The sequence below is a fragment of the Ilyonectria robusta genome (genome assembly GCF_021365365.1).
Source record: "Ilyonectria robusta strain PMI_751 chromosome Unknown BGZ61scaffold_51, whole genome shotgun sequence".
Taxonomy (NCBI): Eukaryota; Fungi; Ascomycota; class Sordariomycetes; order Hypocreales; family Nectriaceae; genus Ilyonectria; species Ilyonectria robusta.
The window spans coordinates 90,365-117,583 of record NW_025764485.1 but is presented as its reverse complement, the minus strand read 5'-3'; the positions used below and the strand labels follow the sequence as shown (position 1 = coordinate 117,583).

The window sequence follows — 27,219 nt, the reverse complement described above, 5'->3', positions numbered from 1 at the left end:
GGCTCCCGAATAACCACTGCCCGTGGAAACACTCCGTTGTGTTCGTCCCTCACAATCCCTTTCGCGTTGCAAAAAGTAAGAAAAGAAGTCTACGTTCCCCCTCGACTGCCTCCGGCGACAGAAATGTCTTTATACTCCTCCGTCGATAGTGGACGTTCACCGATGAACGACCAAATGTGGATACGCTGACGCTTCCATGCCCCGCTCTGGTCCTCCGTCCCCCCGCGTTGTTATTGGCTACCCTACGGTCGTCCCTCCCTTTCGGGTCTTATCACGTGCGTCGGTCGCCAGCTCCCTCCTTCCTATGACGAGTGTAAGTAATATGTGTGTCGCAAGCTCCACTATTACATATTAGCGATAGACCTAGCACCCTTTTCGACAGGCTTCGTGTTGAGCTGCCAATGGGCGATTGAGTCGAGAGTTTCCTGTCGCAAGGTCTGGTGCCGGATGACCTCCCAGCAGGGGAGAAAGACGGTAAAGATCTCAAGCATCATGATTGAGACGGCAATCCTTCACGTAGTTAGCCTTGCATGTTCTATGCTTGACTGATATATGTCGAGATGGTTTACCATTGAGGAGGAACCCAGACGTGGTTTACGGGAGCCATGGCAGGGACGTGTAACGCAATTAGCCACATAGGGGTAGCATGAAGGCTGTCAGGATCAGTGAGGAGTCGGGCATATCCTTCTCAAGGGATACTGACCTGGCAAGGCAGCAAGCAATGGTTTGGGCTCTCCATCCCTGGGTGTCGTTGATACCACGGGCCTTCCACAGAATGTAGGGGGCGACGATCCATGCCCAGAAGAATTGCCAAAAGACGGACGGCCACCTAGTATACAGTCAGTATCGAGTTAAATCTCGGGGGAATACTAGACGTACCATTCCCAGCCGCGGCCCATCTGAGACATCTGGTAGTCCTTGGTGCCAGTGACCTCAGTACCCGGGATGCCAAAGGAGGGATGAAACTTTCGCGAGATAAGGAACATGAAGATTGTGAGGAAGAGCTTTGCGAGTTAGTTATGAATCAAGTACTGCAATGTAGAATACAATTCGTACCTGGAAAGCCATGCCGGCGCCGACAAGGACTAGAATCTTCTTGGTGTACTCGAGCAATTGGAAGCGACCTTTGAGCGAGCTGGGTTTGGGTCGTTGGGTCTTGGACGGATCTTTCTCCATAGCAAAGAGCTTCTTCTGAGTCTTGGCGACATGGAGGAATCGACTGTTGGAAGCGTGGAACAATGCAATACCGAAGGGAAGATAGGTGCTCATGACCCAGAATTCGAGCTCGGGCGTAGCGAGCGGGAAGTAGACGTAACCGGTTTGGACGGCGCCCCAGTAGAGATGGAGAAGGATAATAGCAGCAAACGATAACGGCAGGCCTCGAATCCTAAGCAAAGGCATATCGCGACGGCGCCAGAGGAAGTACATTCCGCCTGCGAGCATGAAGGTCCAGGCGAAGGTGAAGACGATCCAGAAGATGCCGAGGGCATCGAGCCGAGGCTCGGCCTTTGCCGTGTCCTTGGAATCTGACTCCGCCATTTTATTGTGTAGGTTAAAAAACGGGGGGATCGGGGCTCTCAAAGACGATGGATGTTTGAGGGAAGGGAAGCAAGTAATGAACGTGGTGAAAGGAATGTGTGGTCTCCGCTACAGTGCAGAGAAGCGGAGATGACGATGTATTATGTATTGTTGGTGATGAGATGGGACGGGAGCGTCTGAGAGAGCCCCAAGCGCTGTGAGGACGAGCAAACAAGCCTAGTCAACCACCACGAAGAGAAATCAGAAATCGCGCGGCCGATAACCCCGTAACCCCCTGGCGCCCGGTACTTGGCATCTGGTCGGGAGCCCGATCACTCGAGCTAGTCCCTCCCCCGATCGCCTCGATCCTGGCCTCTTCTGAAGTACTATGTAGGGCTGCTTTAACCTTGGCTTTCCGAAACCCACCAGTCCCGGAGCTGGCAATATTTGTCGGAGGAGACCCCAGCTCCCCATGCTGGGCATGCTCGTCCGTGTTGGGCGCTCAGACGGGGACGTGCAGCCCCTTACCGACAGCGAGTGTCAAGGCCAGGGATATGCCAGCGAAGGTCCCCTTGCGCAAATGTAGATCGTCGCAATAGCTCAAAGTGGCCGCAGCATGTTATTGCTTTTCCAACAGCGCAAGGGCGGCAGGCCGTGGCTGAGCCAACAGGCAAAGATCTGCAGCAAGACGATGGGCCTCCACCAACCACGAGGCCTCTTTCTTGTGACTCTTGAGCTGGAAGTCGAGGATCAACATGCCCGGTTGCCCTGAGAGCCAACGCGGCCCTTGCGGGAGATTGTGCCAAACTCTGTTAAGCCACAGCATGTTGGGTGTGCCGGCTCGTGTTTTCCTTTTTGCTGGCCTCAACTGCACTTTGCTCACTGTTTACCAAAGAGCCAATTCGCTCAGGACTCTTCTGGCGCCACCATGACGAATTTGTGACTGCTTTTTTCTTTACCGTGGCGCAAGGTGATTGCTATTCTTCGCTGTGACGACGAGAGCTGGGCGTTGGGAATCTCGCCGAGGCACGGGAGTTCTACCGCAGCACGCGGGAAACGACAACGCTCGTGGTCTCTCCCTTCTCAGGCGGAGCGGCCGTTTAGCTGTCTTGAGCTTGCAACGATGATGGGGAAAATAGAGCTATCACATGTTAGTTGCTACTGAGGGGATCTCTCCTAGTTGGTCGTCCAGTAGTCAACATTCCGGGTACAAAGATCGTCATGGTCAACGAGCATAGTCAGGTTCTGAGCCGGGAACAAAATACTTGCTGTGCAGGCTTAGCAACAACAGGGCATGGGCCTCGGCGGCCAGAGATCCCGGCCCACCTCACCGGACATCGGCAAGCAGTCCGGATTCGGTCACATGGCGTTTGCATCTCCCCAGAATAACAGGTTCCTTAGCGCCTATGATGGGCAGGCGTCTTTGGTGAACAATGGCATCCCCTCGCTCAACGTTGGCCAGCTTGGTCTAGGTGGCCGTGAGGGTTGTTCCAACACATGTCGCATCACATGTCTTGTACTATGCACCACCCGTCTGCACAAGGCTGAAAATGGCGATCTCCTGCCGGGGGTTAGTTTAGTTAGCGGGATGTGACGAATAAGAGCGGCCAATCGGAATACGCCCTTAAAGCTGGAGGGCGCATCCTGATTGGTTGCCCTTGTGCCACCCAACCTTGATGACGGTAATCTGCAATTCGCCGAGAAGCGGTAGACGCCACATCTGTATTGTGCTGATCCCTCACTCCGACAGAGCGAAACGGTGTTGTCAGCATCCTGAATATTGCGGAAGTATAATTATTATCCAAGCTCTGTGACAAGGCCGATTTATGATTAAAGCCCTGCTGGAGACCTTTGTACATGATTGCCTTCATACTAAGGCGTCGGCCACTAGTTCCGCGTCGATCAGATTGAATCGGTGCGTGGAGTTACGACGAAAGGACGACGCTTTTAAAGAATCCAAAGGTTCTCGAGCCAACTAAAACAAGAAAGAGGCGAATATGCCTAACTCCAGGGGCCTAGATCCTTCAATTACCTCTTTCCACCTTGAATCCGTTTAGATTATTTCATTGGACGCTAATGGCAGGATTATTGTGTCTGGTCGAGCTCAGACTGCATAACAGTTAATGCTACTCTGCATCTCCTATAGTCGTCCCACACATGGGCGGCCACATTCTCCTGACAGTTAGACACTGGCATACCATGGCCGTTCCATCTGAAGCCACCGCATGGCCCTGCTTGGGTGCGTCTGCACAAACTCAAAGGCAATACGGACTGTGCGTCGTGCAGATCTGCACTTGCCTTGAAGATAGCGATGTTCAGCGCCTTAGATTGAAGTTTGCTTTCAACTTTTCATCGTGACAAGGATTGGCAGCCTGATATCGACACACTGCCATTCAACTCAAATGTACTGTTTGGTCGAATAGAGTCCGAGGGCTTATGGCTGCCAAGTAATGTTGAGAGCGCGGATCTTTCCGTTGGCGAGCCTAAGGTTAGGATGGAGGTAACGGTGTGCCACCGAAAAACGGCAGGAGTTAATTGCTTTTGAGCCGCCAGTTTTGTTGGGGAGTTCGCCGACTGGCGACCTAAAACGCCGATCTCTCGGATGGGATACTTCGATGTTAACTTACATGACGAACAAATTGTGTACGGGAGTGTTGCTACGATGCCTCTGATATAGTGCACAATTGGCTGGGTTCTTCCGTTGAGGCTATTCGGTCAGTCAGCTAATTAGGCCGGCTGGGTACTTCAGGGTAAAGCTCCGTGCTCCGTGGCATGTGGCTTTGACTACCAACAGGTTTCGATGGTATCACGGCGTCGTTGGATGAATAGGAGCTTGGTGTCGATGCTAAATGAGGAAGTTGCTAGGTTGATCTTCCTCCGGGAGATGCCAACTCCCTGACTGAGGCGCAACATGGTTCACAGCCGGCCAGCTGCAAATCCTGTTTTGTTGGGGCTCCCTTGCCATGGCCACAGCCGCCGCTCCTTCCCTCGATACCCGAAACCCCACCAGCCAGTGCAACAACGACCAGAAGCCGGTCTGCTGCAATGGACTTGGCCTCCTTGGTAACGTAGCGGTGATTGATTCTAACTGCGACGGTGATGTTTACAGTATGTCAGTATGATTGCTCGTATGTAATCTCCTATCCGCCTAGCCCCTTGGAATGTCTATATAAGGGTGGCTCCCCGGCCGGCAATGAATCGTCTCATCTCACAATCAAGCATCGAAACTTAAGTCATTCACACTTCAACACACCTCATCTTCCCAATATTACCCGGAATCTCAGCTCTTCAATCAGTATGCAGTTGTCCACGACCATCTCTGTCCTTTCTATGGCCCTCGCGGCCGCTGCGTCCCCTGAAGTCTTTGCCCGAGGCGGCAAAAATACTGCCTGCTGCAGCGGCTTTGCCAGCTGCAACGTTGTTGTGGGTGACAACTGCTCCGGTGGGGACGTGTTGAAGTGCAAGACCAATGCTCCTGTGGTAAGTGTTCCCACGGCAGGTCAACCGCATCCCTATTTTGGCAAAACCCTGCCAATCTCGGCATACTTTGGTAGTTGAGCGCATTAGCATTGCTAACGAGCCCGTCCGGCATGCAGGGTAGTAAAGGTAGTGTCACCGTGATTCGTGCTTTCGACTGCGTCGATATCCTCTAGTCATGAGCAAAGGCGCGTAGAGGTCGGGTGCGAGTCCGAACGAATGTGGTGCAGGAATGAAAGATTCTGCCAGGAACAAATGGATGGCTGCCACTCTTTTTTCCCACTGGGTTTTTTTAACGAGGGCATCAATCCAAGGATTAGAATGGTAGTAAGGATAAATTCATTCAGATACCTTGTGTCTAAACTTGCCCTGCCAATCTACGAGTGTGTTCAGCGGTTGAAACAGTTATCCTAACGAAGCTGTACCTCAGTGCATCCCCCATCGACGCAGATACAACAATGCATGCCTTCTTCGTCCTGAGTGAGTGTGAAATACTTGAAAGCCAAATATTGTCCGATGCTCGTCAGACATCTGCAGACAGCTCATCGGACGAGATTGGGTCATTCACGGATTTGACACGTCGTCATGTGTTTTTATGGGCGCCCTATGATTGGAGAAGAGCAATAAGTCACGTGACTTTTATGTCCCTGGTTTTTGGCCGAGCCCCTCTTTTTTCTCGCGCTCCCGTCCTCCAAGAGCCTTTCGTTCCTCAAGGCATATAATCTAGCCCGAATGAATAGCAAGGGCCCGATGTGTCAGCCCAAAATCCAAGATGCAGGTATCACAGGCAGTTTCTCAACATCACACATTGGAAAGGGCCGTTCTTTGACGCTTTGAATGTGTTTGAGAGGATAATCCTAGATAGAGCGAGTACTATCTAGCAAGAGTAAAATCTAACCGTGTGAGCACAATTGATAAGTGTTGGATAGCGTACGGCACATTCAGGGATTAATGTTCAATAGGGTGTGGATCCTGAATCTGTTGATTGTCTTGATCTAGGATGCCTCCGGCCCCCTCTTTTCTCGAGAGGGGCTTTATGTCATCTCACGCTCTCTCTGACTAAGGTCAGGATATCGATCTATCGCATTCTGTCTCACTAACTCATCAAACCAAAAGTGGAATGCACACTCCAACAGGAGGCGCTGATAAGTTGTGTATATAAGAGATGCATATTATGTAACACGATCTATCAGAGGTTTCGTAATACAGGGTCACAATCCAACAATAAGCTATCTGGTATGGAGGACATGAGGGGTGCAGTCAGTGGCTTGGCCCTCTAGTCAGTGGCTTGGCCCAAGTCACAAAGGGGCTACTGTTACTAGTAGCAAGCCATCTGCGGCAGACAGTTTGGCAATGAGCTACTACTAGTAGCAACAAGGCACCGCTCGGATGAGCTAGCGGCGGGACCGACCAAGGCGGAAGAGGGATTAAGGCTATATGGTGTTGCAGTGCATCTATTAGTTAAGCGGGTAGAACCACTCACAGAAGGTAAACTAAATTGTTCCGGCATCTTAGCGCACAAATTCTCTATAGGGCCGATTAGGGCGTGATCTAGGGATGGAGTGGGGAGCTCGAAGGGCTTGATCATCAACAGCGCACTTCGCAAATCAGTGTCCGTTACGTACCGCGCGACATGGATCGCTGGAGCAGGGGGGCAGAAACGGAATTTGCCATTCATGACAGGGCGCAAAAAATGTGCGGCAGTAAGTCGGGCACCCTAAGTGGCCGACCTCCCCTGGTGGCTTGCTTCCTCAGTGGCCTGCTCGGAGTTTGTCGATCCTCATCTGAAGCCATATCGGTGCAAGGATCCCTCGTGCCACAATACGCAGTTTCTTCCACCACTGTATTTACCAGTCACGTTTATCAGTCATCTGGAGACGTATTTACCAGTCACCTGAGGCCGCATTTACTAGTCACTTGGGGTCATGTTTACTAGACAAAATCGGTGGGAGAGCTTTGCTGGTAAAGGGATGGTCTAGTGACTGGTAATTCGTCGGCCGCAGCACTGGTAATTGCGGCGGACCTTGGTGCGAAGGTATGGCCGTGGCTTTGGCCGTGACTCACTATTCTGGTTGCCGATCGACATGTGTTGCCGTGACCATGCCGCAGACAATTAAGTTGATCTGCAAGATTGAGGTCTATCAAATTTTATGCGATCCAATCCATCCAGCCAACAGCAGAGAGTTGATGTCACTCTGACCCGAAAATTCGCCAGCCATGACGGCAGATCCCAAAAGAAGAGAGCATGATGGCCCTGTTGTTCTCATTGTGACGCCGGCACAGTGGCCCGGCCAATGCCCCAGCAAGTGCTTGCGAAAAGTTAAGCTGGAGTCACGTCACCACTTATGTAGCGTTCGTCAGTCTCATCAGGTCTCTTCTACGCCTCAGCCCAACACGGCCTCACGCGGGCCCACGAAATGTGTTCATTTAGAGGCACCATTTCCAGCCCCCCACGATCGAACGAACCCAGTCCCAACAATCTCCCTTCCAGCCATGATCGAGTCGGTCGACCGTGCCCCTTCGCAGCCACATTCGTCCATTCGTGCTCCTATCCAAGACACCAGCGAGCCTGTCCAGACAACAATTGAACCGGACTACATGTTGGCCATAAGCCCGCGGATGACAAGCGAGGATATTGAGGCCTTGGGCCATGAAATGCATACCGAATTACGACGGTTAGTGGAGACTGCAGTGAAATCTGCCGGGGGCAGTATATGTGTCTGATGGGTATTATGTTGTGGACCACATTAAGACTTTAGCACTCGAGGACTGACTCGCCGATGGTTGTTGCTGGTGATCTAGGCATGCGAAGGCCTTGCACGACTCGCTACTCCTCGTCTTTAAACGCGTCGAGGCAGTTGAGAAGCAACACGAGAAGCTAGACAGCAAGAACAAGTTACTACAGAAGTATATTGGGGACATAACCAGTATGAGCTAGATCACGGCTTCAGGCAGCCACGAGATCTTGTGGGCAGTTAGTAGTAGCAAGTGCGCTTGAAGGCTATTCTCCAAGTTATGGTCGTGAGAACCGAGGTCTGCAACGGCGTGTAAGTGTCGTGCAATGGCGGTGGTAGGAGGTTTTTCGTAAAGTGGTCCTCTGGTTGGTTATTAAAGGGGGTTGGCTTATTGCACAACGGCGTTCTAAGTCGTGTATCGAGAGGACAGGCGACGATAAATGTGATGGAGTAGTTGCTGGTGCTAGTGGTATAGCAGCGGATGTAGGCAGCGTACTTGTAGGTGCTCGCGGCGTCGAAGCTGAGGATCGATGAGGGTTCGACGGCGGTGAGGATAATGTCGGGGGAGGACGTGATCATGACGCTATCAGACAACAAAAGAAGAAGCACTGGAACGAGTGTCTGGCGGACAACGACAACATCTGGAAGGCGGCTAAGTACTTGAAGTCTGGGGATGATACGGCATTCGGCAAAGTTCCGCAGCTGGTCGGGGCGGATGGAACAGCCACGACTAACCACAGGGAACAATGAATTTGATGGCTTTTGCGGCTGCTTGGCGCTCGTTCAATTCGCCCGGAGGTCCTTTCGTCCCGGAATATCGTCTAACTCTTGGCGCCGGAGTTGTCGATATTTACGGTATCGCAGCAGTACGTGCGATACTGTTTGGCGTCCTTCTCTGTATGGGCAGTTAGCGTCTGCGGTATCTGGTACTCTTCGGTTGAAGAGGAAGTTGTTGAGTCCTATATTCTCTGTACGCATTTGCACCAGGAGTGCACTTTGTCGCTTGCTCAGCCCATCGTGCAGCTGTAGGACTTTTTGGTTAGCCTAGGTGTGTATCGGAAAGAGGTTCTGCCTTGTTCTTCTGCTCTCCATTTGGATTCCTATGTCTTGTTTGCTTCCTTGTGTGCCCATGTCTTGAGTATCGATCAGAGTGGATAAAGCTCCCGTGCTCTCTCCGCTCTAGGTCCCAGAGGTCCTCTTTCTCGCCAACCCGTAGCCTCTTTGGCTGCTCTGTCTGCTTCTTCGTTGCTTTGGATTCCAGTGTGCGTGGGGATCCATCTGATTTCAATGGGAAGACCCTACTCCCGGAGCGCTTCTGTCCGTTTTACCGTTTTACGATATCCTTCAGTAGGTATGCGCCTGATTTGCCTTTCGGTTTGATTGCGGATCGTATGGCTGCTTGGTTGTCGGTGTAGATCAGGAGTTTGCTTCGCTTGTCTAGTGATTTATGGGGTGTATACTGAAGTGAATGTGAGGGATCGTGAGGCGCGTCGGAGCGTCACGATCCAGGATCGTAGGCACGAACATCAGTGCGCGATCCATACATGATAGGAAGGAAAAGGTGGGGCCTGCTTTTACTACCAGGTCTGACCGCCTGGTCGCCCTGGGGTCACGGAACCGAGCCGTGACAATTATAGGTGTTGCTTGACTCTTACCTTTTAATGCATGCCCATTTTATGTATTTTTATTCCCAAGTTGGAACTTGGAGTTTTGAACTGACAACCAATCCTTGCGTGAGGTTGTCAGCATGACTAAAATAATCATGAACATGCGGCAACAGCCTTTCACAAGGAGCGTCTCGGCATTCAGGATGCACAAATGTCGATGCCAGCGCCGTTGGGTTGCATTGTTTTTGGTGCGTCCTCCGCGGGGACCCCAGAGAGATAACGATCGACACAGGCTATTGATTTTAACGTTTTAATTACCGCCGATGTCACTCACAATGTCATTGTTGAGTCCTATACAGATTAGAGAACGAGCAAATTGTTGGGATCTAGACGGGACTTCCCGGATCTACACGAGCCGTTGAAGTCATGGAGCATGATGCTATTGCTTATGGCTTGCCCAGAACCTCTAGGTCTTTGACGTGTCTTTACTTTTAGTTGTTTTTCTCCTAGTCGACCTCCAGCAGCAGAGGTTGAATCACTAGCTCCTAGGCATTACAACTGCAGTCAGGTTGGCAAGGAGTCATATTATCATGCTACTAGATAGCTTTCGACGTCGTATGGGTTAGGGTGGTGGAACATAACTTGAAGAGCCGCAGGGAACTCCTCCTCACTAAGATTCAGGGATGGGGAACTACATTGATCAATGCACCGGCCAGCTCTGAACAATGCCGAATTCAACGACATGTCTGATGGCTTAATACTCCATTATTAACAGCAGTGATCATCGGCCTCAGCGTCACCAATCTCCAATGGGATCTATCATGACGTGTTTCTTCCCTGGGTGGAACTCTCATGCTGTAAACTTTATGCATTGTAGACCCTCCTAAAGCAAAAAATACGAGGCAATTGTTACGGTACAAGGGCACGAACGAAGTCGAATGCGACTTGGGCAAAATGATTGTTTACAAGGAGAGAAAGAGATTCCTAAGGAAAGCTCTGACTTAAGCTATTTACACAATATTCATAAAGTGAGACTATTCATAAAGTATGAAAGTCACATGATCGTTCCCTCATAGCAATGCAACTGCACCACATGAGGTATCAATGCCTAAGTCCCGAGAGAAACCAAGAGAAGGAGATTTGCTCATACATCCTGATGCTTTCCTATCCTAGGTAGAAGTCTCACGCAGTTCACCACATGCATTGCCGATCTTCCGTCAACCCCGAAAGAGAAACAATAGGAAATGAAATGACAACAGCAGTAAGGGATTTCCCGGTGATCTGCCGGATCTGGTGATCCGCCGGATCACCGCCACTTCGCACACTCAACATCAATCGACAATTACTCAACAACCATGGCGCCGATTGATGAGGCCCTTGATTTCCTGAAATCGTCGGAATCAGTTAATTATGCTGAGACTGCACGGCGTTTCAATTGCGACGAGACGACCTTGCGACGCCGACATCAAGGCAAACAGCGGTCAAGACGAGATGCCGACAGTTTGTATAAGTCACGTCTGTCAAAACAACAAGAACGGGATCTTATCGCTTATATTCATAAGCTTTCATCGCGTGGCATTCCCCCTACCTTACCTATGATAAAGAACTTCGCCCAGGATATCGCCAAAATCGAGGTCGGAAAGGACTGGCCGTACAGCTTCGTTCGACGCAATCGTGATGAGTTAGGTTGTACATGGTTCGACGGGTTGGACATCGCGCGAAAGAGAGCCGATAATGCCTCTAGGTATAGGGCTTATTTTGAGCTTGTAAGCCAATGCACGAAGCTTCCCTTTCACAACTGACAGTGGAAGATCCGCACAAAAATCGAGAAATACAACATCCTACCCTGCAACACGTATAACGCGGATGAGAAAGGATTTCTCTTGGGTGTGATCAATCGAACGAAGAGAGTATTTTCCATTAACGTCAAAAAGCAAGGCAAATTGCTCGGTGCGTCGCAAGATGGTAATCGATCTTGGATTACGTTCCTGGCGTGCATCAGCCAGGACATGACATCGCTGCCCCCATTCCTCATCTATCAAGGCAAACCAGGACAAGTCCAGGACTCTTGGCTCAATGAATTTGACCCAGAACATCAATCAGCCTTCTTTACCACCTCAGAAACGGGGTGGACAAATCACGAGCTTGGAAAAGAGTGGCTCGTCGGTGTTTTCGATCGCTTTACTAAGGCAAAAGCTCGAAACGGTCGTGATTATCGCCTTCTCATTACCGACGGCCACTCTAGCCATGTTAATATGGACTTTCTGGAGTGGTGTGACCAGCACCGGATTATCGTTGCGGTGTTTCCCCCCCATTCCACGCATCGGCTGCAACCCTTGGACGTGTCGCTATTCAGCCCCCTTTCGACCGCATACTCAAATCAGCTTATCCAGTGGACAGCAAAAACACAAGGCCTTATTGGCCTATCGAAACGTGAGTTCTGGACTTTATTTTGGAACGCATTTGAGACTTCCTTCTCTTCCGAGAACATTGCGAGTGGGTGGAAACGGACTGGTCTCCTGCCTTTTGACCCAGAAGTGGTCCTATCGCAGATCACTGAGAAAAAAGATGATGATTCGAATACGGGTAGCGACTCGGCAGAATCACTAGCCCTTCAGCAACCTACGGCCCGAGATTTACGCCGACTTATTGACAAAGTAGTCGACAAATCCTCTATCGATGCTGACCGCAACAGCCGAAAGCTGAAGAACACCCTCGAAAGCCTGCAATCTGAGGTTGAACTGCTTCGATATGAGAATCAAGGACTCCGCGAGACAATTAGCCAAGAAAAGAAGCGCAGACAGCGCGGTAAAGCTCTGAAAGATCTGCTCTTTGATCGTACAGATCCAAATTCAGCTCAGGTGTTTAGCCCAGCAAAAGTCGCTCAAGCCCGCCTAAAGAAAGCGGCGATGGACGCCCAAAAGAAAGAGGAGGTTCTGCAGAAGGAATCGCAAAAGGCTCAGCGACAGCAGAAGGCGGCGGAGCAAAAAGCTCTCGCTCTGGAGAAGAGGAGGCAACGAGAGGCGGAAATAGAGAGAAAACGGCAGGTAAGGGAGGCCAGGCAGCAAGAGAAGGAGACCAATCGACAGATTCGACAAGAACTTAAGCGTCGCAATCTGGAAATGGCACATGAAATGCAACATGAACGACGGGTGGCTTCTGAAGGCCGCGAGAAGAGTCCGGACGTTCGAGACGAGATAATCGTCGCTCTTCCACTCATACCAGAGCCGCCGGTAGCATCACAGGCCCTAGATCTACCAAAAGACAACCGAAAAGGGAAGGCAGCGACCACTCCAATCCGTACCGCTCGTCCGAAAAGACCCTGTCTAGCTGTTGAGAGTGATCGGGAGATGGTAGTCGCATTTCGGGGTACCGGGCGGCCGCAGCGGAATAGCAAGCGACCACGATGGCTTGATGACTGCGAAATAGACTGAGACATATCTTATAGTTGCATTTTCATTATGTGTTTAATTTTGGAAGATTTGGGACTGCGGCTGTGGAGCTATTATAGATTGATGTCTGGAATGCAAGTAGGTGTAAGTCCGGCGAATCACCAGATCCGGCAGATCACCGGGAAATCCCTTACCGGTTAGGCACAAATGTCCGAGCGGTGAGGAGATACTATGGGAAGATGGCTTATTCGATGCCTACCAGCATGTCACTAAGGGTAATAAGTCATCGCAGCAACCGTGGTTATCGCGAGGCCCCAAATATCTATATAAACCAGCTCAGATCCATTGTGGAATCGAAAATCTTGACCAGCACCCTCAACATCATCCACAAGTTCCCAAGTCCTCACCAACCTTAAGGCTATCATTTCATCCTTTGACGAAAGCTCACACTTTCTCACATTATCCAAAATGAAGTACTCTGCTGCCCTCTCCGTCCTCACCCTGGCCGTCGCTGCCCTGGCTGCCCCTGCCAACGTTGAGGGTCGTGACAGTGGCCATGGTGGTGGTAAGGGTGGTGATACCAACATTGCAGCAGCGACCGGCAGCAGGTTTGCTGCAACGGCCTCCTTGGTTGTGCTGTCCCGATCCTTGGATCAGCTGTGACGGCAGCGCCTACTGCTGCAACACCGAATCCAACGTAAGACCATTCACTTCCTTTGAAATGCCACGCAAATAGCTAACACCTAGCTCCACAGGGCTCGCTCATCTCCCTCAACCTGCTCGACTGCCTCAAACTCTAAGTGCAGTCCAAGCAAACGATGGGAAACCTTTCCCAACACACGGCTAAGACAGCAGCAAATTTGGTTAGGGGCAGCTGAATTTCATGCCCTTGCCTCTTAGGGTAGCCGAAAGATGGAGCAAGAGGGAAGTCAATCTTTGAAAATGTATCGATGATGCTCTGATTTATTGCCACATTCTTTTTGGTACTCGGGATATCTTGTGACGGTCAAGGTTCCCAACGTAGTAAACCGTAACCAGATGGGTTTATGTTGGCAGTTGTGACGGGGCGTAGCGTACTGAGCGTAGGGTTGCGTATCACGTCTGATAATATCAAGAAGTATTCTTGAGTAATCAAATTGTATTGAAAGCTGGAGAGCTATCTAAACATAGGGAAGTGGGAATGAGTGAAGCTATATATACTATTCTGATTTGCTTGGTCGATCGTGGTCGAACGCACTCTTGCTGGACCCGTTCGACCATTTAAGGTTAAGGTTTCACTGGGAACGATGGAGCGCGAGGAGCGATAGGAGCGATGCTCCCCCGCTCCCATCGTTCCTGTCGCTCCATCGCTCCTTCCCTGATTCGCCCGTGAGGCTGACTCATCAGCCTTACCGTTCGTTGTTTTGCCACCCTTCTGGCTTGGGTCGTGACAAAGAGGTTATAGGGAGTATAACGTTAACTGCAAGGTCCTGGCCATGGCTAACGATGCTACAATAGACTACATCGAGCGGAGGCTTGCTAGGAGTGTAGCAGGTTCGACATATACCCAAACTTCGTCTTCTGCAGCGCCCAATCGCTGTAAGAGTACCTATAAGACGAAACAGACCGCGGCAGCAACGACTGATGACGAGTATGTGCGGTACTGCGCGGAGGATATTGTCAATAGGCACCACTACAGGAGCAGACCAATTGACTAGTGGAAAATCAACGCCAATCGGTACCCGCGACTGTCTCTCACTATCCCATCGTTGTCTACAGGGAGTGAGAGAACGTTTAGTAGTGCAGGACGTATAATAGCGCCGTTGAGAAACTGGGTGGGGAGGGAGATAGTGGCGATGGCTCAGTGCATTCGATCATGGAGTGAAGCTAGGATCTACAGGCCTTCACTGCCGCTGCTTAGCCTTAGTGATAACTAATGGGTTGATGCACTTGCGTTGCTGAAGGAGACGAGCGATATCTAGTCGGATCAGCTTAGAACCTGTTTTTAACCAATTGACTTATACCCTCCGACATCTCTTCCGAAGCCCCCAGTTACTCTGACGTTATTCTACCTTCGCCGGGATTAGTCATGCGTTCGATCCAGGGTTGAAAGCCACTCCACTCAATCCACTGGCTGCTCGAGTGGAGTGGGTAGATCATAATCCACTGAATATCTCAGTATAGTGGATCCACTGGAAGCTATCGTGGATTGGGTGGATTGGGTGGATTGGCAAGTGCCTCTATTCTTGATGCCACGATGGTGAAGCTATTCCGGGAGCCCTTGCCCACGTACGTCACTTATTCCAACTTCCAAGTGAGACTTATCTCCAACTGGCTTCCATCTCGTCTTGAACGCTCACCACCTGAGTGAGCCACTTTGTTGCCCACCCTTGAAGCTGTTGATCTGACATCTGAGCCAATTCGAGGTCGACTTTTTCTTCGTCTACCGAGATAAAGAAGGGATCTAATTCATGAATAATACCCGCCCTCAGCCATGAACGCAATACCTGGCACATCCCGATAATCTGGGCTTCAAGTTGGTGGCGCAGAGGGTTCACCATCCGACCTGCTGCTGAGAAGAGACGTTCACACTCAGCAGACATTGGTTGTATCGTGAGAAAATCAAGCGCCATTCGCGATAAGTTTGGATACTTGAATCGCTTCTCGTGCCAGTAAGCGAGAGGATCGTCGATGGAGCCATCGCCACTTTCGCAGTGCGTAATCCAATGGAGATATTCGTCTTCGCCTGGCGTGAGGCCATCGTGACCTGCTTCTGGCGCTGTGTAGCGGTTTAGTTTAAGGTATTCCTGGAACGGATTGTCCGAAGTCTTCCGCTGCTTGGGAACTGGCTCAACGGCTGATGGCTCCTCTCCAGGCAATGCAGCCTCCCGATATTCAAAACGCCAGACATCATGGACCATGTTTTTTGCCTCATCAATCCACTCAGGGCGGTGAGACCAGTTGCGTTCAAACCATTTCCATCGGTATGCCGGATGGAGCGCCAGGCCAGTGTAGTAGATGGGCGTCTCGCTCAATATCTCGTAGTACTCATTCAGCTTCTGCCAGCCTAAATTGATGTTGATCCTGAAGTGTTCAGAATCAGGGAAGTCCTTGGCGATATCCTTGAAGCGTTCAAGCTGCTGGAGAAGGAGTTCGAAGCCTTGAATAACGTCCCAAATATTGCCATATGACGCAGTCCACCCACGCTTCCGCTTGCGGATCTGGCCGTCGCCTTCGAGCATTTTGATCGTGGCTTCGTAGTAACTAAGGATTCGCTCAAATATTTCGACCACCTCCCAGTCCTTGTCGGATAGCTGGTTCTCTGGCTGGCAAATAAAGGGCAATGTGAGTGACTTCTTAAGGCCGCCCCTCTTGGTCTTGTTCTGTTGTTCGAAGTCGATTCGATGGTGGGCAATGAGTCGCTCGACATAGTCGCGGAGCAGTAGAGCTCGTCGTATCATATACAACTGTGACAGCCATCTGGTATCGTTGTCCAAAATAACATCCAGCGGCTTTCTGGCGCTCAGTTTGGGGTCAGATGACTTGTTGAAAGCTTCTTGTTGAATGTTGCGAAGCATGCCAGTCAACAAGTCAGATCTGTGGATAGCTACCACAAGATTGTGCAATTTGCCTGCTGGCCCCTTCTTGCGCCAAATCAAGTGTTCTGCTTCGGTAAGAGGCTCTGCCCCTGATATCCGCCGCTCAAAAGCGTCAGCATCGTGCCCAAATAGAATGGCTTTGGCGGAGAGGTTCAAGGTATGCCCAAAACAGCGCCCTCGCCTGCGTGCCCCTACGAAGCCGAGCTCTCCACCAATAATCTCCATGGCGGTATCATTGTTTTTCGCGTTGTCAAGCGTGAAATAGCCAATCTTGTCTTGGATCTGATACGATTCAATTACGTCGAGGATTTCGGCGGCGATATTGGGCCCAGTGTGCCTGGCGATAACTTCGGGGAGCCCAAGCGTAATCTTGCAGGGCTTGTTGTTTTCGTCCCTAAAGAAGCAACAGATACCATATAAGGCGTACCGGTTTCCAGACCGCCAGCCGTCGAAGGACATGTGGATAAGGCCAGGCGCCTTGCTCAAGGCCTCTATCACCTTCTGCTTGTGTTGTTCGAACGCGGCGACGATCTTTTCTCGAACTGTTGTGTGGGTAATATTGGCTTTACGTGCCGAAACTGACGGGTTCAAGTAATCGAAGATAGCATGGAGTTCTGCCTCCTCGGCAATTGAAAAGGAGTGATTCTTGGCCACGATCCAATCGATCAGAAGCCTCCGGAAGTGTTCCTTGTCGAACCGTTTGATGAAGTCGTTCGCAATTGCTTGTTCTCGGGGGTCGTGTAGATCGAGCTTCATGGATTCCGCGAGAGTCCGCTGCCCCGGAGGCTTTCTGCCCTTAGAATTCGCCTTCTTTTCAGCAGTTCCTTTGGTCATTCCAGGAGGAGCGCGAATCCCGTGGTCATTGAACAGATGATTGTACGCGTTGTGAATGCCATCAGCTTCGAAATGACGTGGATGTGGGTTATTCTTGCGAATGCACGCTCGGCATATCCATCTGCGGTCATCTTCCTTTTAGATGTCATATCCAAATTGCCAGGCCCAGCAACGCGTCTCCCTGGCTCGCTCAGAGAACGCCCAGCCTGGGAAATGCCTCCAGAGCGTACGTTCGTACTGTTCATCGCTTGTGGAAGAGGTCGTCAGAGTCGAGACAGGGGTCGAGGTTGAACAGGTAGGATACGGCGTCGGGCAGGGCGTTGATTCGGCAGCGGACCCGAAGCCGCTGTCGGAAATGTCGAAGCAGGAATCAGGTGAGGTCATGGTAAAATAATATCTTTATCATGTCGAAATCACAAAACATGGTGTGGTGATGGGCCAACAGGTCGTCAGGAAAGCGCGAATGACGCGTCCAACGCGACCAGTTGGCTCAATATGCTCTTATCCTGCAGATGTTTCAGATACTTCCTTTCAAGCCGATTTGTTGTGGACAAGCATGTAGCGAGTGTCATATTGGGGTCGGATAGTAGATAAGTCCCTAACAGCCTTTAAATCACGAGCTTGACGCGGTCAGTGTTGCTTGCAATTTTTTCGCGTAGTATTGAGATATTGCGGGATTTGGACGCGTTTTTCAAATCACCTTGCCGGAAGTTATTTAATGGTATAAGTGTTGTATTATAAATCTAAAATATGGACAGTCGAACGTGATATGTGCTGGAAGTGTAGTTGTGCAATAGGAAAATGTATAACTATTGACACCCCTCAGGATGATATAGCACTGAAGAAGCAAATCCTAAGTATACCTATCGAGGCTTATATCACCCTAATGAGAAAGCCCAGAACACTTCAATAGTATTCACTGTATTGTATGCATTCTAAAACCGCGCTGTTCAGAAGCTTCATGGCGTTTTTGATATAGGGTAACAACATTGTAGAAATGTAGAGGCACATCAGTCTCTGTTAGAGGTATTCTGCCAAAATATGGGCGCCCTTAACTACCCCGCTTCTAATCCACCCAATCCACGCAGTCCACCCACGACATCGTCGAGTGGGTTCGGTGGATTAGCCAATCCACTGGGATTTTGCCAGTGGAGTGGACAGTGGAATCCACGAGTGGATCCACTACGTGGATTGAGTGGAGTGGCTTTCAACCCTGCCTGTGATGATCTCGTCCTGGCTCAACTTTTGCGGTGGCTTGTACTCGATCGCGACCGTTGGGACATTTCGATCGTCGGAGATACGATATATGCAGAAATGATCTGCTCGATTGCCTTTCCTCGGTGCCTTTCGACGTCGAGTTGTTTGGTTGGGTGGTCTGGGGAATTGTGGCGTTGTTCCACTGCCACTGGTGCCCCATAGACATATAATCCATTGACTCAGAGAGTGACTCATCGTCGTTACCGAGGTTCGTGTGGCTTTCGAATGTCACCGTTCCATAGAGGTCGAGGCGGCTCCTCAGCAACGGATCGTTATACGTCTCGTCCACCAGCTTCTAAACCGCGTTTTCCACAACATGCCGCTGGCAATTCCGGAGTCAAAGCTCGCTGCTAACTAGAAGCAGGGACCTCACATAATCTAGCTGGTGCCGGGATGGAAAGGCGGCTCGGGAAGAAAACGAGGGACTGAAGGAGAGCTGATCATAGACTTCTTATTTCGTTGCGAAAGTGGTCTAAGGGATGATTCGTCGAGGATAAAATCGGCCGGTCTGGTTCGTCATGTCCCCATGTGTCGTCAGGGAACGGTCGGTTACTACCTTGATAGCAAGGCTGAGTGAATAGCATGTTTCAAGATATTGGTGGAGTATCAATGGTTGTGATGCGCTGGCACGTTCTTCAGCCTCTTCGCGTCGACATTGCTCTTCTTCGCGTCGACATTGCTCTTCTTCGCGTCGGTGTTGTTCCCGAACGAGGCTTCTGGTGACTGACCCAGCTTCCAGCCTGACCAGCCTATCCCGGGCCGGGGGTGACGTGTGGCCCCTGGTACTTCAGGAGGAGAAGCAACGTCTAGACCCTCCTGACTTCGCTTTCCGGTCGAGCGTGATAGCCGTAAATACGGCGCTTGCATTTACGTAGTGTGCAGTAGTTAGGGGTATTAATAGCCAAAGCCTGGCGGCGGCGCTTAGTATGAAGTATTGAAATGACTGCTGACACTCCCTTCTCCTCATTGCCGATCCCAGACATGGCGGGTGTATAGCCCACCAAGGCAAATACCCTCTATCGTACAGAGTAGCAGGAGGCTGTTCATCATGGCTTATCCAGGACCGTCCATGGGGTGGATATAAGTGCATTACTCCACAAAGCTTAAGAGACGGGAGAGATGCTAGGGTATTGGCAGCGGCTGTAGATGTCTACCTAGAGCCTGTTTGACATTGGGTCTTTTATATGCCCTAATTAAATTTAAGGCCGCGGAAGATGGTCTCTAAGTGGAGGGGCAGGGGGGAGTGCATGCAGTTGTTTCCGGGAAGGAATGTCGGAACCTTTCATTATGCTATAAAATTGATGCAGGCTGAGCTTAGGAGACTACTGGAAGATCATGGTGATATGTTTCTCCATTGTTTCCCTCTCTAGCCCCCTGATTGGTGTAATTTATTGCCAAAAAGTATTGCCGAATGGCTTTGATGCTGCCAATGCTTGTCAATTGTTAAGTTGGATGAGGAAAGGGAAATCGCTGGGAACGCCAGACTGAGCACATTAAGTACATTTTAGCCCAGCACCTTCATTGTTTTCTTGCTGCTTGTTTGCCTGCTTGTTTGTTAGTATGTGCATGTTGGTTATTTGCATTTTTGTATGCTTGGCAGTGAGGGGCGGGGAGCTGATCCTCTCTGTAATGGACGGAGCCCGGTTATGGGACTCTGGATTCTCTGACCCTAGATGGATCGCGTCTTTCGGCTACAGACGATTCCCTCGAGCTGCTGGCTGTGCGCGGCATGTAGCAAAGTTTGCAAACCGGACAAGTGTCGTGCTGTTTCAGGAACCATTTCGTGATACAATTTGAATGGAAGATGTGGCCGCACGGCAAGTGACGGACCGTGTCCCTTTCCTGCAACGTCTGCAAGCAAATGACGCTAGGTGTGGAGTTAGAGCCTAAACACTGGTGGGCCGAGTTTTTGGAAGTCCTTACCAGGTGTGAAAGGTGCTGGACCGTTCAGCGGAGCTCCCCGCGTCTTTCGTTTCGGCTTTCCATTTCTTGTAGGTCCGGGTTGGAATTGTTTGGTCTAAGTTTTCAACTGAGAAGAGACCCCTGGCAGCATCTAGATCCTCCGGATGGACGCCCACTCGTTCGCGTTCCAGTCGCCTTAATAAATACCTGTGGCCTCTGTTAATTGTCGAATGGGGAAAAAACGAGTGAGCCCATTGGCGTGCGAGGAGAAACAGACCAAGGAAAGAATACTATTAGAGCTATGACGAACTCAGCGCCGAACAAGATGAGCAGCGAAAGATATGCCAGCTGTGCAGGTGAGACTCCCTCGTCCGAAGCAGTGGTGTTAGTGCTCATGTTGACGGTCCAATTATTGATGTCTCCATGGTCCATTGAATCTGGACTTGTCTTGGCATTTCCGTTATGTAACGTGAAAGGCGATTGAGAATTCCGCAGCGCCCCGCTTTATGTTTTCTGTGAGCTTCGGGCAGATGCCGTCGGCAGTACTGACATTTCCCAGTTCCTCAGCAGGCCTAGTCGTAGCGTCGATAGGCCAATGGCACCCTAGAGCTGACATTGCCATGACGCCGAGCAGACGTCTCCATCGCCGACACGTGAGTGTGCACCCGCCCTACTCTCCCCACACGTGGTGGCAAAGTAACAAAACAAGGCGTTGAAAGCTTAATATCAAGCCCTTAGATTACCTTGATTGGTTGCATCGTGGCCATGGCTCACCGCCACTACAACTGGCCGTCCGTCTCCTTTCTTTGATATTCGGGAGTTGTCATGTGAAAATGGTCTGAGTGCTGCGGACGGGCTTCCAATGGCGGTTCCAGCGGTCGGCGTGCGTGACGCAAGCCTTGGCCCATCTTGTTGGTCGCGTCGTGGCCACGGCTAACAGCCAGGGTAATGGCTGTTCAATTCTCCTCTTTACTTGGCTTGCAGCCCCACAATGCCAACGGGTAGTTGCCAACAATCCAACGTTCCGCTTGCCGATGTCGCTGTCCGAACCACTAACCCGGCGTTCATTGGTCGAGTTTCACAGACTATGCTTTGACAAGCCGGTCAAGTCGGTCGGGTTAGGTAGATTACTCTCCCTAGCCACACGCGTGGCGTTTGCGCTATTGATTCTCGCGGTAAATGCCGTACCAAAGGAATGTCATCTGACACCGCAGTGCAACCCGGGGCTGCCCGTGGCTGAAAAATGAAGTGTCAACCATGTCCATACGAAATGGAGGCCGCATTTCACCCTACAAGCATGCACGGGTGAAAAGCGTGTATTTTGACGAAAGGCTGGCAAGACCCTCCAACGTACAAAAAAACCAACGAGAATGATTGGGACAGGGACGTGTGCGCGGACGCGTTTGGACATATTTTGTCGAAATACGGGCGGTAATCAGCATAGTAGGTACATTTGAAATGTTACTGATATTGGATATGAGTTGCCAAGAGCATGTGAAAGGCCATCTAGAGTTCATTTAAAGAAAAGGCAACTGACTCCAAAAAGCAGACCAATTTACCCCACCCAGCGAAGCAGCGGACATTCGGATCTAACCAAAATCCAGCTCTAGTCAAGTCTATTCTCTCATCTTTGTTCGACGAACCATTCAATTTCTCGTTTTTCTTTCTCACCTGTCGGATTCTATCGCAAATCGCTGTTGAAATCCAGCCATTGCCAAGCCTGCGCTGATACCCCACCCAACTTAAGCTTGGCTTGTCAGCCCAAGTGATCGACACTTGCCAAACTTCGAGCGTCGATATTATCTCAATTTCTTGTCGGCCTCTCACTGTTGGGACATCAACATGGACGGATCTCGATACCTCGTTGCTAGAGACTTGGATGAGTTAAGCCATGGTAAGTGACTACGGTCGCCTTATCCTCATGCCTATCGACAGCCGCTGATGACTGTCCACAGTACTTCAGCTCGTCTCTCGAGGTAACGACTGCATCAAGTGTGACGATAGCACCGAGCTCCAATGTCCTAAGTGCTCAGATGGCGAGAGCTGCCAATTTACCATTCCCCTCGACTGCACCCAATGTGCTACATCCGTCTGCATGAAGGATGAAGAGGCCGAATCTGACAAAGGCGGCGGCGGCCTAAACATTGGCGGCATCGTTGGCTGTGTCGTCGGTGGCATCGTTATGATTGCCGTCGCTACATATCTAGTCTGGAGGTTCTGTATCAAGCCTAAGAGGTCACAGACTCCCACATCTATCAACGTCGAAGACGTGGATCCTGTGCAAGGCTCCGAGAAGCATGCCGTGAGGGGAACTCGTCCCCCATCGACACATACCGTTCACTCTATCGCTCCCACGGTCCTTACTCGAGCCTCCAATATTATCCAAATCGCCTACATCCCCGGCGTTACAAACCGAGCGACTCCGACGTCACCAAATGTCCTTGTTCCTCCCGTCCCGCCGATCCCCATGCATCACGCCGAGGGCAACCAAGGCCAAGGAAACGACGACCAACACTTTTTCGTCCTTAGCGACCGTCAAGACTCGACCTACTCGGGCGTATCTGGCTTCTCAGACCAAACCTCATACGCTCGCACCTCTTACGCGCCTCGCTCTAACGTTGCTTTCCTTCCGAGGTTTTACTCTGATCATTAGGCCGACATTCCCAGCAAAGTATGGCTTCCTAGACAGCAGCCCAGCATCTCAGCGCAGTCTCCCGCGACAATCGAATCGACTTCTTCTTTCTGAACTCTCATAGTCAGATAGTTCACGGGTTCCAAGTTAGTAACGGTCCTTAGAAACATGAGTTTCTGAGGAGTACCTTTATCATCAAAACGTACCTTGGAAAGTTGATTGATGGCGAACTATGGAGAGGTGACTGGATAGTAGAGGGTGGATGGAGCATCGGGAAACCAGTTCTGGCTTCGAGGGGGCCAGGTGAGCTAGAGATCTTCACAGTCGGCCAGGACAACACTCTATATCGCAAGTGGTGGGATGGAGAGACGGAGAGACTCGGAGGCTTCGGACCATTAGGGGATTGTGTTGCTGTTCGAGCCTGACGGCACCGAATGTTCACTCCAATGGAAGTGGTGGACCGGCAGCGCATGGAATCCCTCCCAGAGAGGGTATGCCGTCCATTCACGGGTGGCAGCGCATCCTCGTCTTCGTCTTCGTCGGGGCCTTGGCAGGCTTCGAAATCGATCGATCAGAGCTGCCAGTCGATCGATATCGATCGATTACAAGTCCTGATCGATCGATTTGATCGTCGATCGGGTGGACCGTATATAAATCGGTGAGGTGCAGGGTAGGCTGCCCTGGATTGTGCCTCTGTGTGGATCGCAACACATCGCATGTCCCACAAAGCACCCCTGGCAGGCGCGATTGGTGGAGAGACGCTGCTGTTGAGTGCTTTCTGAGGAGGAAGGCGCCCCACCACCTTCCTTTTTAGGATTCTGCAGCTTCGTTGCCTCGTCACGTGAGGCTCTGTCTGATCGATTTGATCGATCGATATCGATCGACTGAGACGGCCGCTCGATCGATATCGATCGATTGAAGGTGACGATCGATATAAATCGATCGATCAGGGCTCGGAATCGATCTATACGATCGATTTCGAAGCCTGGGCCTTGGTCATGCCATGGCCAACCTCTTCCCTCTCGTCCCTGTCGCCGCAATCGGAGCTTTGGGAATCGTCGGCCGTCTCTTGAATGTCATCCCCCTCCAGCAGTCTAGCTTCCCAAGCCAACACGATGGATATCGATTCCCAGGACATTTTCTTGGGCCAAGCAGGATCTGGGGTGTCCTTGACCCTACATTCGTCTCCCTGCCCGTCGAGGCTCTCTACTCAGTCCTCATTCTTGTCAGGTTCAACCCGCAGACCCCACCGAGGAAGATATTTAACCTGGATGAGAATCCTACGCCTGGCGAGATAGCCACGTTCCCGTTCGAGCTCTTCAACGACGAGCTTCGGGCAGGCACGCCTCCGAGGACTAATGGCGCAAAGGTTGCCTGGTGGTGGGTGAAAGGGTTCCGTATGAGGCTCAAGAGCAACAGCAAGAAGCTTCGATGGGTATGCCGTCTGTGCGTGAGGAAGAGGTGCCGGACGGTTTCGCACTTCTCGTACGAATCTAACGGCAGTGCCAATATTATCAAGCACCTGCGAGATATTCATGGGATCAAGGTAAGCAATAAGCAGCTCCTCATTCTTTTACTCCAACTTAATCTTGCAGGACCCAGGAAGGAAAGACGTGACGCCGCCCAGCCGCACTAAGACTCTGACAGAACACTTTGGAGTGACCGCAGCCCCAGCCGACCAGCGTATCTTTTCTACCATTCTTGGGAGGCTCAAACTCGGCGCATTCGAAGAGCTTCTCGTCGACTGGATAACACACGATAATCTCCCTTTTCGACTAATCGAGAGTGAGCGTCTCCGCCGCCTCATTGAGTTTGTCAACCCGATGTACAAAGACAAGATACCATCTTCCGCGGTCCTTCGATCTCGACTGCGATCGATCTACAATGGGGCGAAAGGAGCTGTAACGGAACATCTAAAAACTGCTCGTGGCAAGATTCACATCACATTTGATGGCTGGACGTCTCGCAATCAGCTCTCGTTGCTTAGAGTCAACTGCTTCTTTGTTGACGAACAATGACAGCACCGGAAACTGCTTCTCGCCCTTCCAGCTGTATCCGGACTCCATACTAGCGATAACTTAGCCAACGAAGTGGCTGACGTCTTGGCAGAGTGGGATCTTGGAAGCGACCGGCTTGGGTATATGGTCCTTGATAATGCCAGCAATAACGACACGGCAATGGTGGCTCTCGGCAACGAATTCGAGTTTGATCCAGACGAACACCGTCTCCGCTGTCTGGGCCACGTCATTAACCTCGCTGTCAAGCAGCTGATATTCGGCAAGGCGGCGGACGCAATGGAGCATACAAGCAGCAGCGAACTGGACTCCGAATACGATTTTGACTCTCTACCGGCCGATAAGCTTATGCAATGGCGGAGGAGGGGCCCAATTGGTCGACTTCACAATCTCAACGCCGCTGTCTTGAACTCGCCACAACACCTAGAGTGCCTCTTGAAGTGGCAAGAAGAAGATCTCAAATGCGGTGTCCTTGAACTCGTCGATCCTGAGACTAGGAAGAAGCGAGTGCCGCTCAGACCTATCGCTGACAACGAGACCCGCTGGAACTCTCGCCACCGTATGATGGTCCGCGCTCTGCTTCTCCGTAGATACTTCAATCGGATTGTCGACAAGGCAGAAAGGGCGTGGGGAAGGAGCAAGAGAAAGTCAACGAAGCCTTCTATAATTGACGACAAGCTGTCAGAAGAGGACTGGGATGTGGTTGAGGTTTTCATTCAAGTCTTGCGGCCGTTTGATGAGATCTCCGTTCGTCTACAAGGCAACCCGAAGACTAGCGAGGATGACTATGTTACCACCGGCTCCTTTTGGGAGTATTTCCCCTCCTTTAAGTATCTCTTAACGCATTTAGAGGAGCTCAAGCAGAATCATGACCTCCTTGAGGGCTTGGGAGAGGACAGCGCTGATATGGTTGCTACCCATATCAACCTTGCGTGGATGAAGCTTAAAGAGTATTACAATAAACTCTGGCCTGTTGCGTATATCGGTACTATAGTGCTTCACCCTTGCTTTGGGTGGCCGGCGCTGCAATACCACTGGGAAGGACATGCGGATGCGACGCAGTGGGAAGAAGATTACCCGACAAGACTTAAGAAGATGTGGAAGGAGGAGTATGCTACTCGCGTGGTTCCTGGCTTAGCGATGATGTCGACAGCGAGCAGCCGAAGGGCGCTCTCTGGATATGACGCGTTCCTGGCACAGTCGCTCGGCAAACGCAAAAGGGCGCATCCAGAGGACAGAGCGGGATATCCTTCGCAACGGCGCCCAGCGCTTGACGAGTACGAACGTTATATCCAGACTTTTACCCCCGCCGACGACAAATACCAATTCAGCCCTCTTTCTTGGTGGAAGGAGCACGAAATGGAGTATCCGAACCTCTCTCGAATGGCCTCTGACTTGCTGTCTATCCCTACAATGTCAGCAGAGACTGAAAGGTCGTTCAGTAGCGCGGGAAAGATGGTATCACCTTTACGAACTCGTCTTGATCGACACACTATTGGGATGGCGCAGAGTATGCGGTCATGGAGCAGGGGAGGGTATTGTCCTACCCTCATGGCAGTGATGAGTGGGATCGGCGTTAAGGCGTGAAGATCGGAGATATCCGTTAGTCCCAAACAACCAACTGCAATCCAACTGAGAGCAGCCTCGTCCAACGTCAATCCAACTGAAATATACTTGGCCGGATGTCAATCCAACTGCGAGGAGGTACCAGTTGAGTTGAATTGGTTGATTACGCACCCTGGTACAAGGGAGTGCATGTAGTTAGCGGTGGTGCATGAGGCTCAACTTGACAGGATGCATCGTCTCAGTGCGATGCATGTTCATGAAGGACTGGAAGATCCAGCAGAGTAAAAGACGTACATCATACCGTCAACACCAGCAACAATACCAGGCCCGACGGCACGACCATCACCATAATGCCGTCGGCACATTCAGCACCACCGTTGCCTTGGTAGAACGGCTATCATCGCGCAGGGTCCTGGATAGCTCGCCATCCGGCGAGCTGCATTCGCTGGCCTCTGACACGGCGATCCTAGGCGAGTACAGCCCTCAAGCGGGTAGACACTTAAGCCGAGGTTTCGAGTCCCCAGAAGGGAATTTTATGTGTGGATAATGATTAGATTTCTAGTCGGCAGTGACCGAGAAGACCGGCGACGAAGGCCAAGTTCCCCCGTCGGTCTCGCTGCACATGGAAATCCCCTTTGGTCTTTTGTCATATCAACATATACGACTCGAGCGTCCGAGGACATAGAACCCCACCCAATATCTGTGA

The 27,219-nt window shown here is 51.0% G+C and overlaps 7 protein-coding genes across 7 annotated transcripts; 4 read left to right on the top strand and 3 right to left on the bottom strand.

Moving 5' to 3' along the window:
- Positions 1-344: 344 nt before the first annotated feature.
- BGZ61DRAFT_594466 (uncharacterized protein) lies at positions 345-1,539 on the bottom strand (the record flags this gene model as incomplete). Its single annotated transcript, XM_046256854.1, has 5 exons — positions 345-510; positions 570-653; positions 704-829; positions 880-1,004; positions 1,057-1,539. The coding sequence occupies 5 exons, from the start codon at positions 1,537-1,539 to the stop codon at positions 345-347; spliced, it is 984 nt and encodes a 327-aa protein (XP_046094853.1).
- Positions 1,540-4,655: 3,116 nt separating this feature from the next.
- BGZ61DRAFT_466751 (uncharacterized protein) lies at positions 4,656-5,556 on the top strand. Its single transcript, XM_046247703.1, has 2 exons — positions 4,656-4,998; positions 5,115-5,556. The coding sequence occupies exons 1-2, from the start codon at positions 4,816-4,818 to the stop codon at positions 5,169-5,171; spliced, it is 240 nt and encodes a 79-aa protein (XP_046094852.1). The 5' UTR covers positions 4,656-4,815; the 3' UTR covers positions 5,172-5,556.
- A 2,007-nt stretch (positions 5,557-7,563) lies between these two features.
- On the top strand, positions 7,564-7,933 carry BGZ61DRAFT_319463 (uncharacterized protein; the record flags this gene model as incomplete). Its single annotated transcript, XM_046238912.1, has 2 exons — positions 7,564-7,670; positions 7,798-7,933. Coding segments are annotated over 2 exons (243 nt in total), but the record flags the coding sequence as incomplete, so codon positions are not given.
- Positions 7,934-8,875: 942 nt separating this feature from the next.
- BGZ61DRAFT_372329 (uncharacterized protein) lies at positions 8,876-9,028 on the bottom strand (the record flags this gene model as incomplete). Its single annotated transcript, XM_046242168.1, has 1 exon — positions 8,876-9,028. A coding segment is annotated over one exon (153 nt), but the record flags the coding sequence as incomplete, so codon positions are not given.
- A 4,169-nt stretch (positions 9,029-13,197) lies between these two features.
- BGZ61DRAFT_540964 (uncharacterized protein) lies at positions 13,198-13,529 on the top strand (the record flags this gene model as incomplete). Its single annotated transcript, XM_046254980.1, has 3 exons — positions 13,198-13,337; positions 13,399-13,426; positions 13,485-13,529. 3 exons carry the CDS (start codon positions 13,198-13,200, stop codon positions 13,527-13,529), a joined length of 213 nt encoding a protein of 70 aa, XP_046094849.1.
- A 6,513-nt stretch (positions 13,530-20,042) lies between these two features.
- On the bottom strand, positions 20,043-20,428 carry BGZ61DRAFT_372408 (uncharacterized protein; the record flags this gene model as incomplete). The annotated part of the gene is made up of 2 exons (XM_046242172.1): positions 20,043-20,265; positions 20,322-20,428. Coding segments are annotated over 2 exons (330 nt in total), but the record flags the coding sequence as incomplete, so codon positions are not given.
- Positions 20,429-22,142: 1,714 nt separating this feature from the next.
- On the top strand, positions 22,143-22,953 carry BGZ61DRAFT_540962 (uncharacterized protein; the record flags this gene model as incomplete). Its single annotated transcript, XM_046254979.1, has 2 exons — positions 22,143-22,194; positions 22,256-22,953. 2 exons carry the CDS (start codon positions 22,143-22,145, stop codon positions 22,951-22,953), a joined length of 750 nt encoding a protein of 249 aa, XP_046094847.1.
- Positions 22,954-27,219: the final 4,266 nt, after the last annotated feature.

Coding starts and splice junctions, on each gene's coding strand:
- BGZ61DRAFT_466751 (XM_046247703.1), top strand. CDS start 4,816: ATGCAGTTGTCCACGACCATCTCTGTCCTTTCTATGGCCCTCGCGGCC. Junction 4,999..5,114: donor GCAAGACCAATGCTCCTGTG/GTAAGTGTTCCC, acceptor TCCGGCATGCAG/GGTAGTAAAGGTAGTGTCAC.